Source organism: Microchirus variegatus (genome assembly GCF_963457635.1).
Source record: "Microchirus variegatus genome assembly, chromosome: 4".
NCBI lineage: Eukaryota > Metazoa > Chordata > Actinopteri > Pleuronectiformes > Soleidae > Microchirus > Microchirus variegatus.
Genome location: NC_139805.1, coordinates 29,576,149 through 29,591,677, shown reverse-complemented (window position 1 = coordinate 29,591,677; position 15,529 = coordinate 29,576,149). Strand labels below are relative to the sequence as shown.

The 15,529-nt window shown below is 40.9% G+C and overlaps 1 protein-coding gene across 1 annotated transcript; it reads left to right on the top strand.

Annotated features, from left to right (window-relative positions):
• Positions 1–3,220: 3,220 nt before the first annotated feature.
• Positions 3,221–14,328, top strand: arfgap1 (ADP-ribosylation factor GTPase activating protein 1). The gene is made up of 13 exons (XM_083887889.1): positions 3,221–3,351; positions 4,122–4,192; positions 5,054–5,163; positions 5,309–5,480; positions 5,928–6,028; positions 6,127–6,213; positions 6,306–6,420; positions 6,522–6,578; positions 6,694–6,726; positions 7,604–7,660; positions 9,972–10,031; positions 10,831–10,886; positions 11,007–14,328. The coding sequence occupies exons 2-13, from the start codon at positions 4,133–4,135 to the stop codon at positions 11,344–11,346; spliced, it is 1,248 nt and encodes a 415-aa protein (XP_083744015.1). The 5' UTR covers positions 3,221–3,351; positions 4,122–4,132; the 3' UTR covers positions 11,347–14,328.
• Positions 14,329–15,529: the final 1,201 nt, after the last annotated feature.

Below are 15,529 nucleotides of genomic sequence, written 5' to 3'. Positions count from 1 at the left end.
GTTCACTATTGGTCAGTTTGCACCAGTTTTTCATAGTGGGCTGCAAATTTGAGACCCCTGTATTAAAGGTGCATGATTATCAATTTCTAAACCTCACATCTCCCAGAAGATTATCAAAAACGTATGCTCTACTGACAGAAAATGACACAATAATCTCCTTACCAACTAAAAAATGGGAAACAGACCTAGGCATCAGCCCAGACGAAACTTTTTGGAGACAAATATCAGCTAACATGTTCAAAATGATTAAAACCCCAGACTTACAACTCATACAATACAAAGTTCTACACAGAATACACTACACAGGACAAAGAATGTTCAGAATGGGGTATTCACAATCAAACACCTGCTTAAACTGTAATGAAGACAAAGCCGATAATTACATGCATGCTATATGGATGTGCACACCTGTACATACATTCTGGTATAAGATATGTGAGGACCTATCAGCATGCCTAGACCACACTATACCACCTTCTCCTGCACTGTGTATACTGGGAGATTTAAGTCAAATAAATATAGAAACAGGAAAAGAACGCATGCTAATTACTAGCCTAAGCATCGCCAAGAAAACAATCCTCTTAAACTGGAAAAACAAACAAAAAATAAGTATAAGCCAATATAGAAATCTTCTGCTTGACCACATCTCTATGGAGAGAATGTCTGCCTCACTTAAAAAACAGTTGGCTGACTTCAATTCTACCTGGGCACCTTTAATTAACTATATTACTTAGGGCAGTGGGGGGCTGGCGTCTCTGCTGGCCGGCCTCCTGGCGTGGGGTCCGGGGTTCTGGGGCTGTTTGGTGGCCTTTGGTGTCTGGTGGTCCCGCTTTCCGGCTGTCTCTCGGTGGCTGTGGGCCTGTCCCGTGGGGACTGGGGGGGGTGGCTGGGCGGCTGCCGCCCTCGTGCGGGGGGCGCTGGGGGGGGTTTGGGCCGGGGGGGCTGCGGGTGTGGGCTGGACTGTCCTGCGTCGTGGGTGGGTGGGGGGCCCTAGGCCTCCGTATGCTGGGGCTCGCTGGGCCCCTTTGGGTGGGCTTGGCCCCTGCCGGTGGCGGGGGGGCCCCGCTAGAGCCGCTCCCCAGTGAGGTGGAGGGGGGCGCTCGCTGCGGCGCCCCGGCGTTGCCCTGGGGTGGACCGATGCGTCTCTTTTCCCCTGGGCGGGGAAGGTGGTAGAGGCGGGTGGGCCTCCTGGCATGGGGGGTCCCGGGGACTGGGGGGGGGGGGGGGGTCTGGCCCGGCCTGGGCTGTCTCCGAGCGGTGGGTGGGGCGGGAGCCTGGACTGTCGTGGCGGATGCCGTGCTGACCTGGCTCCTGCTGGCGTCCGGGGTGCGGCGCTCACTGTTGGCTTCCCCCCCCGGGGGAGCGGGGGCGGACCTGGCCCTGCCGCACCGGTGGTGCCTGTGGAGAGCTGCGGCGTCGCCCCGGTCTGAGCGGGCTGGCCTCTGCTGGGCTGGGGGGCTGGGTGGGCGGGGATACACGGTTCTGCTAGTCAGCAAGCAGCGGGGTGTTGTCACCTCATCCTCCCTACCACATTTTTAATGCATACTAGATACCAACATCCCCCATACACACATCCCACAGCACACAATCATACACACCACACCAGATCCTGGTGGGGGGGGGGGTGGGGGATGAGTGGGGGGGACCTCCCGGGTACCTGTGTCCCGCCTGCCTCCCGGCTGGGCTGGGGTCGGTGGTTTGGGCTGGGGGGCGGTTGTGGAGCTCCGGGGCGCTGGCGGCTGCGGCAGGTAGTTGGGTCGGCTGTCGGTCTGTCGGGGGGAGCCCCGGGGGACCTGGCCGTGGCTCTCCATGACTCCTGGGACGGGTGATGGTGGGCGGCGAGCTGGTCGCTCGGCGGGGGCTGACTTTGGGTGCCCTGCCCTGGGTGGACGGTGGGTCCCTGTGCCGGGTGGGCGTGGGGTCCGCTGTGACAGGTCTTACGGCCTCTGACCCATACCTGTGTGAGGGGGCTTGCCCGGGGGGGATCCGGGACCCTGCTGCCTCCTGTTCCCTGGGATCCCTACATGAGCCTCTGCCGGCTCCCCTCTGAGGGGGAAGTCGTGTGGTTGGCTCCGGGGTAAGCGTCGGGGATAGCTGTGGCGGGCTCCGGCCTGCCTCCTGGGGGGGCGCTCTGGGGGAGGCTCTACTGTCCCTGGTGATGGGCTGGGCTGCCCTGGGGGCCTGGGTGGGTCCCGGGTGTGGAGACCTGGGGCCTCAGGACCTGCCTCGGCGTGTGGTGGGCTGGTCTGTGCTCGTGGTGCCGTCGTCTCCTGCCCCCTCGGGGCGTGCTCTGCGCGTGGGGGGCGCCGGCTCTTACCGCCGGTCTCCTTCCGGGGGGCTAGGGGGCGGCGACACGGTTTCACCACGGATTCCCGACCACACCAAGTGACAACCTCCGCACATACATATATATGGATGCGCGAATACACAGACATACAGATACACACACAGACAAACTCTGGTTCATGATAGAACCAATATAAACTGATACAACCGTTATAAACAAGATCACCTTATCTATATGTGGTTGTTAACAAATTCTAATGGTACTGTAATACAAATGCATATCAGTGTTATTAATGTTGTAATGTTGTCATTACTGCCTTAGTGTGTTATGCTACTAATTTCTATCTAGTGTCTCTCTTTCCCTCTCTCTCTCGCTCCCCCTCTCTCCCTCCCTCCCTCCCCCCTCTCTTTTCTCTCCCTCTTTTCTCCCCATCTCTCTCACACCTCCCTTGTCTGTTTTGGCATGTGGCGCCACCTACCTCCGTCTACCAATCATTGCAGTCAGTAGAGTCTCAGCTGCCAAGCAACCATGGGTTGCCAGTTACGTCAAAAAATGAAACCTAAAAGTTTTGAATTTGAATGTTGTAACCGTTTTTGGCCACATTCTTACATATGGCACCTTTAAAGCAAGTTCACAACAAGGGAATGAAAGTCTTAAACTATGTCCTTGATTCAGTAAAACTGAGCAGACATTATTTTGTAATCGTGTTATTTCTGAAAAAAAACTGCCTTTTAAATGTATTACGTGAATGCAATCATTCGTATGCTTTCCATTAAAATGGAGCAATATTTAATACACTCCAATGCGGTAGATGGCGCTGGTTTCCATTGCTTATAATACGTCAAATGAAGAAGACGAAAAAGAAGGACGGTCTCCCATAGTGCTCTGCACTGCCAACGTAGGCAAACAGGAAGATGGCTACCGGCTTTTAACATTAACTCTCCGCTTTATATTACACCTCTGTGATAGTAAAACATTTGCCTCCACAATAGAAAACAAAATCACCCGTAGAGATCATCAACGGAGCCACAGACTCTCAACACAGCGTCTTCTTGTCCATACAGGTAACGGATCAGTTAGCTTAGCCGGTAGCTAACGTTAGCATTGGCAGTCATCTGCCATTTCGAGCCACATTTCTTACATTTTGTTTTTATGTTTTTCCTGAAAACTGCTTCTTTTTTATTTTAAATAGTCGCCTTAAGCAAGACAGCCCAACGTCACTGTGGTGTTATAGGTGTTGTTAACACTGCGTGTGATGGGCTTGTCTGTAATGTTTGGTATGAGTCGAGCTGGTTTGACACGTCTACAGTTCATTTCACTGATTTAGGTTGTTCAGCAAACACAATCGATCTTGACATCATATCTATGCTGTATACACATTTGTATTCAACTACTGTGTGTAGAAAATAAATAAGGTAAAATAAAAATCTGTGTATAGGGTACAAATTGAATCTGACATTTATCCACCAAGACAAACCGGTTTCCCCCAGTGACATGATCTATATCTCTAATGTTTTTTTTAAAGACTTGTCAACATTCAATCCCGGGAAAAATCACTGAAGTTATAATATTATTTCACCATGTGACATAACTTTGGTATCATTGTGATTTTATTTAGTGAAAATCTATTTCTTTCTGATGTAGCTTGATAATAAACAGTTGGGTTAATTCCCACATGTATGGCCTGCTTGCAGATGAATATAGTGCAATTTGAATAGATGGTTATTTTGCTTAAACTTGTTATTATGGTGAAATTAATGTCAGTAAAATCTACATGCTAGGGACATGAAATGTGTCTTTTGGCTCACTAACATCCACAACATTCTTCTTTCAGTGTGAGTCAAAATGGCAAGTCCAAGGACCAGAAGAGTTCTGAAGGAAGTGAGAACCCAGGATGAGAATAATGTAAGTCCTTATTCTTATGAGAATAGGTTGTCTCATGTCACTACACCCATAGCCATAGGCATTTCATGTACACATGCTGTAACATCTTCTGTCAACTCTTCAGAAAATGCCCATAATCTTATCCTTCATTTATGTACTGTAATTCTTATGTACTTTATTATTATGAAGAACAAATAAGATCATTACTAGATGGAATTTTACTGTCAGGTAGTATCTTTGCCACTGGGAGAGGGCAGAAACAATGTTGCCAAATGTATGAAAATAGCTTCACATTTCAACATCGTGTCATGTAATGTATGCATTAAAACTTTGAACATGTTTTTGTGTACGTGTTGTGGTGTAAAGGTATGTATATTTATGCTGTTCCGAGGGCTGCAACTAATGATTATTTTCATAATTGGTTATTCTGACAATTATATTCTCGATTAATTGTTTGGTCCATAAAATGTTGAAAAACCTAAAAACTGGGATTTTGCCAAATGTCTTGTTTTATCCGCAAACTAAAATTGTTCAGTTATAATGATTTCTTTGTTATATGGAGCAAAGAAACCAGAAACTAGAAGTTAAATTGTTATTATTAAAACAGCAACATTCAAAGCAATTAATAATGTATAAGATTAGTTAATAACCCTTTCCACTAGGCCATGGTCTGCCTTAACTGCTTTATTTGTTGTATAGGGTCTTCTGTTAACTGAGTATGTAAATGGGGAATGATGTAAATGTGAACAGAACATAACGTACATAACGTTCTGTAAGGAACAGAATAGCACAAATATGCACACTTAAACACAAATAAAGCTGAAATGCAAGTTTTTATTTCATGCTTTTTAATATTGTTTTTTTGTTTGTTTTATTTTTCAGTTGTGTTTCGAATGTGGGGCTTTTAACCCTCAGTGGGTTAGTGTGACCTATGGAATCTGGATTTGTCTTGAGTGCTCTGGTAAACACAGAGGCCTGGGGGTACATCTCAGGTAAGAACCTTTAATACATGAATATTTGCATGGATGAGTCATGCATAAGTAAATAAAAGAAGCAGCAGCAACCCAGAGGTTTCAGGGTCATGTCATTCATCAGTACTTAACTACTGCCCGGTAATGTTGATCTCTTTGTGCTCAGTTTTGTGCGCTCTGTCACCATGGACAAGTGGAAAGATGTAGAGCTTGAGAAGATGAAAGCAGGCGGAAATGGAAAATTCCGTCTGTTTCTTGAAATTCAAGATGATTACGATCCCAACTGGACTTTGCAGGAGAAATACAACAGCAGAGCAGCTGCGCTCTACAGGGACAAGGTGAGCTGTTCTGTGGTCTGTTCTGTGGTTCCTGCATATATTTATTTCCTATCAGGGTAAAATTCACATTCTATCGTGTTTTCAAAATCATATAAATTAATGTCCATCTTTAGCAAACATTTATTTTGTACTGAATGATAGTTTATTAGATTTTTTTTAATGATTGATTAATTGGTTTCTTCTTTGTAGACAATAGAAGCAAATGATGATTATATGATTATCATAATTATACAATTGTATAAGTTGTTTTTCTGAATTGAACCAAAGAAGGGGATTGATTTTAAAAGAATATTTGTAATTGTATATTCTTAGTAAATGAGTGTAAGCTATCATTTAATGGGTATACATTTATTAGAATCTTGTTGAACTGGTTCATTGGTGTGTGTTAGACCTGCTGCACAATGTGCTTCCTGTTAGTTAGAATAATGTCAATGCTGTATGTGACAGATTGCAACCATAGCTGAGGGAAAGGAGTGGTCCATTGAGACATCACCTGCCAGAAACTGGACATCCCCTCAGCCCAAGGCAAGCCTTTCATCCTCCCATCGGTAAGAGTCAACACACATTTTATAAATACATTGGTTTTGCATTAAATCTGATCCAGAGCAGCCATCAAAGCAGTGAATGTCATGTTTCTGGTATTTAGCTCGGCAGCATCTGGACAAACCGCGGCAAAATCTAGCGACAAAGCGTTTGAAGACTGGTTGAGTGATGACGTGAACTCTTATCAGAGGTAAGACCCTCATAGTCATAATGTTTATTTTACCAAATACTTGTGTAAATTGTGTGCTATTTAAATGTAACATTTAAGTTTCACTTTTTCAGTGGAGGAGGATACAATGGCAATCAAGAGAATCGTTATGTTGGCTTTGGCAACACCGTGACCCCAGAGAAGAAAGAGGAGGACTTCCTGAACAACGCCATGTCTTCTATTTATTCGGTATTCTATAACTTTTTGAATATCCTCTCCATGCACATAGATATATATTTTGTAGTATCTTTCTTTCCCTTTAACTTTTTTTATTATTACTCTTTAAACAGGGTTGGAGCAGTTTCACTGTTGGAGCTAGCAAGTTTGCTTCTATTGCTAAAGATAATGTAAGTGTATTCAAGCAGTAAAATGCTATGTCCTCTTTTCAAGCACAAATTATGCACATACATAAGAACCTCTAAATAAAAGCCAATAATCTTTCTTCTATTCCACCTTGAACAGACAACTAAACTGGCAAACACAGCAACTTTAAAGGTAAGACATGTATATGCATGAGTATAATGAATGCTGATAATAAAGAATTGACTTAAGCCGCCCACTCACTCACAAACTGTATATTTTGGTTAAATTTGTGAACATGTAATGGAATATTGCCAAGCTCTAATGACTTTGACTACTTGTAATCTCTTTGCTCTCTCTGGATGTAGTTAAGGGGCTATAAAGCGCCCCCAGAACCGGTAAATCACATCATAGGTGCATGTTGCTTTTCCCCACTTCATCTTAATTTTGAATATCCATATTGCCCGTGCTATTTTTTTGTGTCAGTTTTTTATTAGCAAAAATAACTTTTTGAATGTCCTCTCCATGCACTTAGATATATAAACATCACACATTGTGTCTGATAGCTGCACTTTGAGTTTGTGGATAACCTGTGAAAGACAGTTGTGAACTGTAATATGGAATATAATGCTATATATGGGGATTACCTTTAATTCTTTTCTCGTATCCATAGAAAATGGGTTATCCATTCATGCATGACAGTTTTTGTTTTGACTGCCTACAATGCTATATACAGTATATATAGTTTGTGTAATGGATTCAAACAACTGTAATGTTGGAAGCGTTGTTAGGTTGTGGTGCAGAAGTTATTTTCTTATTTTTACAAAAAGTGGGTAACAATGAAACCTTTAAAGGTTACTATTGTGTAACTAAACTGCACATACAAAATATATGCAGTGATCCAAGTGTTTTTTGAACCATTACACCCTCTAGTGCTTGTTCAGTGTCATGGTAAATGGGAATGATAGCTCACCGTATGCAACTACAGAACAAATGGTTCAGTGTCTTGCACTGCTTTGAATGTTAAACTGTGTTTCGTTTAAGTCATATCTCCTCTCTGACTTCCAACTAGGCCACAGAGTTAGGACAGACCTTAAATGAGAATGTTATCAAACCCACCCAAGAGAAGGTAACATTGATGTTTGAAGTTGTTGATTTGGTGGTGGGGGTGCAGTGCTTTTAGACGAAAAATAACACAGCTTCAGATGTGAATGTGCCATTTTCTTCATCGCTTGTCTTTTCCAGTTCATCGGTTTAATGTCAACAAGTACTAAAGGACAAAAGCTGTGGTTTCTGAGCTGCAAAAACAATCACACCTTTGTCTTTTCGGTTGTGAAATTTGAAATATCCAATTCAACATGAAAAATACAAAACAGGTTAATATGACAACAGGTGGGCATTGGTGTGAACTCGGCACAGTTGCTGGATTAAGGAGCCATAGTATTTGATTAGATATGCCTAAAATTAAGGCATTCATTTTCTTTCAATTTGTAATTGCATGTAGAGTATATATTATTGAATATATACATATATAAAATATTAACAGTTATAGCAAAATAGGTTTGGATGTTAATTTGGCATGAATTCTTAATTTAGTTACAGCATTTAAAATAAAATATAATTTAAACCTTTACATTAGTCTACTGTCCCTTAACAAATACGAAGATCTATCTATCAGCATACATGTCTGATACTTTTCCATACTCTTGGTTAGGGCTGGGCGATATGACCAAAAATATATATCACGGTATTTTTCAAAATTTGAACGGTTTCACGGTATCTGATAGTATTTTTTTTTTCATGCATAATCAGGTGTTCACAGCATTTTCTACTCATTCTAACAGAATTACTGCAGTAGATTAACTTAGGATGGTCTATTTTACTGTCATGAATATTGTAGAATAACTCCACACTAGTACAGGTTCACATGGCCCCAGAAAATGATGCTGTTTACAAAGAAGAGCTACTCATGATTCTAATGAAGTGAGGAATCGGAATGCAAAGACAATTGCAGTCAAAATACAGAACTTTGACTGTGCAAATCAACATCTTTTATAAAAATTCCCAGTGTTACCTGATGTGGAGGGTGCTGACCTTAACTTCATGCATTTTTGATATTCCAAGACATGCTTACTAGGGCTGTCAAAAATGCTCAGAAATGATATTCGAATATTCCCTCTAAAAAACACAGATATTCGAATATATTCTCATAGTATTTGCATCCGCTGCATCTGGGGACTTTCAATCAGCCAGACTGTCAGGTGATGACAGCATGACGTCAATAACCGGACAAACTGCTACAGCGAGACATAACTACCTGTATATGTAGTTTATTTAAGTTTAAACATATTTCACAACATATTACCCACACAAAAATAAGTAAATGAACTAATGACCAAGAGCACAGACCTCACTCGCTCGCACAAACAAATGCTGAGTGCTGATCAAAAGTTTTGTGCAAGTGATTTAAGGTCCCGACTCTTGTCCCAAATATGACAGGCTTCATTCAGTGATTGAAACAAATATATAAACATTAATGCAGAGCGCGCCCACTCGCAAAGCAGACCGCAGCGCTGTGGCTGCGCTGATGTTGTGTAATCAAATACATCGGTATGGCGGTATATTAAAAATTCATATCGTAACGGAAAAAAAACGTTATCCGGTGTGAACCGGTATACCGCCCAGCTCTACTCTTGGTCTTCAGTGAAATATCCTTAAGTTCTGGAAACACAATATGACACAACCATGAGCTCTTCAGCTGACGGCTACTTGCTCACATGCTTCATCGCTGCTCCATGCCTGTGCTTGTGCTGTAAAAATTATGAACTGTTTGACATTATGCCTGAACTAAGTATTATCATGGTAAGTGTTTTCTGCTTCAACGCTTCCACAAGGCTGCTCTAACTCTTTACTGTCATGTGAACAGCTCCTGGATGTGTCTTTGTCGGTTCAAATGAAGCCTTTACAGCTGTCAGGGAACATTAAAACACTCAGTAATTGAAATAGTTTCTGTTTAATAGAAATAAGTAGATCTACAGTATTTTATGCTCAGTAGTGGTATTTTATAGTTTGGGGGTAACGCCAGTGACTGATAGTGATATTAACCACAGTGCCTTTGTCTTTTATTGTAAAGTTGACATGAGTGATTCAAGTTTTCTACAGAAAATGTTCATGCAGCACAGTTTTCTTCTCTTACAAAATTGTGGAAGTTTCATCACTTGCCAAATTTTCTTTCTTTGAGATGAATGATAATGAATAACCTCTTATTGAACTCAAACAAATATGTAGTCTTTTCTCATATTGATTCTCCAAGTAAACAAACACATAATCACTTTCCTCACTGTCAAAATCAAAATGATGTGCTCGACATGTTCTGTTTGACATATTTAGATGTTTTTTTTTTTGTAATTATTTCCATCAACCAATTTGCATTAATCCAGGTGAAAGATGGCAAATTGCTAGATGAAATGACAGTCGGCATCACTGGGCTGGCAAACAAGGTAGGATGGGCAGACCTCTGCCATGTTGCACAGGTGCAAAACCAGTCTCCTGTAAGAGAAATAGTAGCCTCACATGTTGTAGCCTCACTGCAGCGGCAGTGCCCCAACAAACAAACCCCACAGGGAGACCGGTTTTGCAACAGTGATGAATGTACAATAAATGATACTAACCCAGTGTAATCTGTCATTTTTCTTGCTGCCATTGTTGCTCTGGTGGTGAGTACCGTGTTAGGAAAATGTGAATTTGTGAGCAATGTAATAACAAATTACAATACAAGTCTGTTTATTTATTGTATATTTATTGATAGTTCATATGTAAAGGACCATTATGTGACATAATGACTAATGCTGAGACTTAGTCACAGACATGTCAGTTGGGATTGGCACCAGCAGCCCTGTGACCCTCATGTAGAGCGTAAAGAGTTTGACGATGAATGAATGAGTCAGCCACCCTGACTGAGGCTCCCAATACGCATCGTCTTCATAACGCACATTCTGGTTGTTTGTTTCGAACCAAGGCGACCTTTGTAAAGCTAATCCTTAGCCTTAGAATTGGCCTTTATTCTTTCATTTAAGAAAAACAAAAAAGTATTGTAGTCGATTATACACTTATGAAAACATACCAATGAGGCAGTTTCTGCTGTTTAACCCTCATAAATATTACACACTGGATTCTGGATTTAGCAAAACTAACATGTATTTGTAATTTATTTCCAACTAAGTATCACATTAACATGTTGCTTTGAAAATCTGTCAACCTAAAATGAGTTTATTCTTATTCTTCTTTATTCTTCCATAGATTCAGGGAGCTGGTGCAAAACTGACCAACATCATATCTGGAAAACCAGATGATGGGTATGATATCATTCTATACACTTCAAAAACTCACACATAGAAATATAAAATCATTTGTGATGATGACATTTTTGAAACATGAACTATTCAGGCATGAATTTCTACTTTGACTATGTTAAGGTCTGCTGGAGAAAGCTATCAAAACATGGATGCCACTGAGGGCTATCAGGGCAGTTCTAGCCAGCCTGTCGCAAAGGACTTCTGGGAAACCTTTGGCAGCAATAGCTCCTTAAAAGCCAAGAAATCTCCAAGCAGTGACAGCTGGACCAACGTAGATAATTCTGCAAAGAAGAGCTCTGACAGTTGGGACAATTGGGGCTCCGAAGCAGCGTCCAACAACAAACACAGCACAGAGGAGAGCTGGGAGGCCTGGGACAACAACTGGGAGAATGCAGATGGTAAGACAAAGAAGAGTCCCACGAAGCCTGCTGAGGAAACCTGGGATAAAGGAGACTGGTAGTGACCTCACAACCATGCTTCATATTTCTCCCCCTTTTCTCTCCCTCTCTATCTCTGTTCATCTCACTGGCACTTTCAGGGAAAGAGCTGAAAATTGCTAACTTCCTATCAGTCCATTCAAATATATATTTATTTTTAATCCCAGGAAACAAAGAAAGAAGCCAAGGGTTAGTTGAGCTCATTATTGATTAAATAAAATACGGTATTGACTTGCAGTCGTGTATATTAATGTAAATTGTGATCATCACAGTGGACTATGTTGAATTATTGTAGATATGGTCATAATTTTACTGCCTGAACTCTTCAAATGTAATAGTCTTGATGGTGAACAAGATAATGTTTATATCATATCATGGGATTAATGATGCTGGTTTTCAGTTAACCACATTATGCATGAAATTGAAAATCTAACATTGAGAATACGGATCCTTGTAAATACAGAACGACTGACTAATCACATTCATTTGTGTGTTCAAACGTCTTAATCTGCCCGTCACACTTTATACACATTATTTTATATCATGTTCCCAAGACCATTACAAATCTACCACAGCGAATGTTGGTTTTAATGCAACAATCCAAATTAAAACTTTTATCAAAAGTTATTTATTTAATATCAGACAGATGAAACCAAATCTTTTACTGGTTATTGCAAATTAGTGATTTTACTTTCACTTTCTCTCCATCTTCTTTGTCCATTGTTAAATGCTCAAGACTGAATTTCCATTCAAATACATTCATTACAGTGGTATTCATCACCTGGGTCCCCCTTCTGGCCTTAGATACTGTAAACGTTTTTGCACATCGCTTGTATTTCATGACATTCATTGATGAACGTCTGTCTGTTTGTCGCATAATCGTCCAGTGGTTTGCTTAACAGGCTTGGCAGATGAGTTGGGGCCTGTCCACACTGAAGCAGGTGTATCTGTATAGGTTTTTTATCATGTTGGTGTTTCATCCACATGGAGTGAAAAAATCTCAAAACGCTGCCCTTGTGTTTGTCTGCAACAAATACTCTACTTTGTGAAAAGTCACTAACCTGGCACTGTTGTTTGCTTTATGATAACTGTTAATTTTAGGGCCCGAGCACTGACACAGTAATGCGAGGACTTATTGGAGTTCCTGGTCTTTCTTTTATTTCCTTTCATTTTCAATGTAGCAGTGTCACAGCACCATTTACAGGCCTGGCATATGTACTACTTCAGTGTCGTTTTGGGGGTTTTGTGTGGATGGAGAACCTTTTCAAAATTTACAAAGAAAAGTATTGTTAGTTTCATTCTGTTTCCGCCTGGATAGAGCCTTACTAAGGGCACCAGTGTGTTTGTATGAGAAATGCAAGATACACCGGTAGCAATATGACAGATCTATGGCTAAATGTTAGATTAGCCCAGTTACCGCAGCAAACGCCGTGCTGGCCATGACATTATTTGGATAAAGAATGCAAGACAATGGGACAATGAGCCTTGCTCCTCATAGGACAGGAGTGTGATGTGAGAGTGTAACAGAGAGGCAAGCAAGGTCGGTCTAAAATAGCCAATAATATAATATTGTGTGTTTTGAGAGGCAGTAGGTATTTTGATTTTGTCACATGTATAAGATCAATATTTTACACTAATGTGATGATTTGCACCTTGAACAACAAATAACATTAGTAGATACCTATATCCACAAATGATGGTTTTTTTTATAAGTAAAGCAAACCTCTATAGTAAATACTGGTTAAATTCAACTGTGACAAATTCAACAGCATTTTTAAAGGCTTTGATTTGCATTTGTGTTTGAGCTTTTAACAACAGAGACCAAACCTCATGACAAATATCAAAACCTGTCAACAGGCTTAGTTTGCATCAATTATTTGGTGCTCGGCTTGTGCTCTCATTGGCCAGCAGTCACTCATCAGCTGCTCACAGAAAAGTGTGCTACTGCGATTATAGCTGCTGGATTGTTGTGTGTCATTTTGGCGTGATGACATTTTTTAGTGCAACTATCAGAGACTAGCGAAGGATCACTCCTGAAAACTGTACTTCATGTCCATTCCTACCTCAAAGAAGTCTTTAGTTTACTGATGTGAGTACCCAGTAGTAAACACATCTTTCTTCTTCACCTTTCAGTATGGATTTGATGTGGACCTTACAATAGCAGACTTGATTTGCTGTGACCTACTTTGTCTTTGTTGAAATCAGTGCAAATGCAAACTATGTAAAAACAAACAAACAAAAGAAACTGCTCCCTCCTGGCTCATTTTTGTCGCTTAACCGCTGCTGTCATGTATGGTCATGTGTGAAATGCCTTAAAAAGCTGTGTTTTGTTCTATTGATGTCACTTTGCTTGTGTCTGATACAGTGAGGTGTACATATCTGTAAATCACCATCAAATTATATGTCCTTACCCTCAACTTAACCTTTTATTAATGGAGCATTGTTTTGTATTCTTCTTTTTATTTTATGACAGAAATCAAATTCGCCAGAAACGTTTAGACTGTGTTGTGATAACCCATGGTTTAAAAAGAAAGGAATGTGTAAAGATCATATTTCTAAAAAAAAAATAGTTTTACTCTTGGTGAGTGCCCTTCTGGGGTTACTGCTACACTAATTGCAGAACGTGTTAATGAATGAAATGCATCCACTAGGCCTTGTCGTGAGTTAATAGTTTAAAAAAGGAAGTTTTAAACTGTTCTACCGCATAGCCTGAATCCAATTCTAAATTTAATTTTCCAGATCGACAGTTTAGCTCCATGTCTGTGCCTGTCAAACATTTGAAATTGGGTATGTCCATGTGTTGATCAAACTTAACTGTCATGTCAGAAATTATATTTTTAATGTCGTGCATGAACTGTAACATGGAACTAAATGCGTTTGAGCTGGTTTTTGATTTCCAAAAGTTGTTTGCTCAGTGAGTTACAGTGCAGTTGTCTGCTTGCTCTTTCAAGTTTTTCACCAGCAGCAACCCCTCGAGGTGAGCCAGTGTTACATACTCAGTCGAAGCTGTGGATATTTTCCTGTACTCCTGGTTTCTGTGTTGAATAAAAATGTGTTGTGCTGTAAATGGAGCTGCTTCAGTTATTGTCTTGAGTATTCACATGGATGTACATACACGGGGAGGACAAAAAAATGATTAGATACCCCAGCTTTCCTTTTGGTCAGAGACAATTTGAGGTGTGACCCTCTGCCACAAATATTGATTACATTTTATTTGTATATTTGCCAAATCACAGCATGCATATTCTCAGAACAGTTTAGACAGAAAACCTTACTTATTAATGACTGTTCAGTCCTGACAGAACCAGACTAAAGATGTGTAGCCATCTGCCCTTCACTGCTCAAGTTAAAGGTTTACAAAGGACAGTTCTGAATCAGTTATGACACATTTGTAATACAGTGTGTAGGCATTAGTGTAGTGACATGTCAGTGACAGGTCGCAGACTGTACCGAATGGAAGACTCCTCCGCTCACACATCCCTGTCCCGAGTGCACTACAGTCAGTGTGTTTACATGCATCTGTTAAAAGTATTTTAGTCAGACTAAGACAATCATTTGGATTGTCATGTAAACATGTAAGTCCAACTAAATCGGACTCGTCTTAGTCAGACTAACATACCTGGATTATGTGATTCATAGTCCGATTACTCCAGTCTTTGACCTGGGAGTAGGAGACAACGTATAAACACAGCGACCACAAGAACCGTGCTCGATGTAACTTGTATCATGATTAACATGTACAGCAAGTACGAAACATACAGAACCACAGCATGATTCATTTCACTGATGGAAAGGAGACACGTTTCCACGCCTTGTGGGACATGTTTGCTGTTTGTTTTTCTGTGACGGAAAGGTAACTGATTCAACATGCACTAGCTTATAGCGAGATACAGCACCACCTACGGAGGTTGAGTCGGACATACATGGCCAATAAAATTCATTTTCTCCTCTGCATAGAATATATTATACATGTATATTATACACTACTCACAAAAAGTTAGGGATATTGGAGAAGAATATCCCTATGAAAAGTTCACGCTACAGTGATATTCTACCGTGAAAGCAGGGCATTTAAGTAGAAGGATGCAATGGTAATTTCTTATATCTCAAACAAGAGCTAAAAACAGTGGTGGCAATAAAACAACAACAAATCTCAATGTCTCAATAACTTTTCAATCAATTTTAAAATGTTGTCTTTGTCTCATG

What these genes read in the sequence shown, in the direction of transcription:
- arfgap1 (XM_083887889.1), top strand. Translation starts at nt 4,133, where the DNA reads ATGGCAAGTCCAAGGACCAGAAGAGTTCTGAAGGAAGTGAGAACCCAG. An exon ending in CTGCGCTCTACAGGGACAAG is followed by an intron (nt 5,481 to 5,927) that starts GTGAGCTGTTCT and finishes TGTATGTGACAG; the next exon opens with ATTGCAACCATAGCTGAGGG. An exon ending in AGCCTTTCATCCTCCCATCG is followed by an intron (nt 6,029 to 6,126) that starts GTAAGAGTCAAC and finishes TCTGGTATTTAG; the next exon opens with CTCGGCAGCATCTGGACAAA.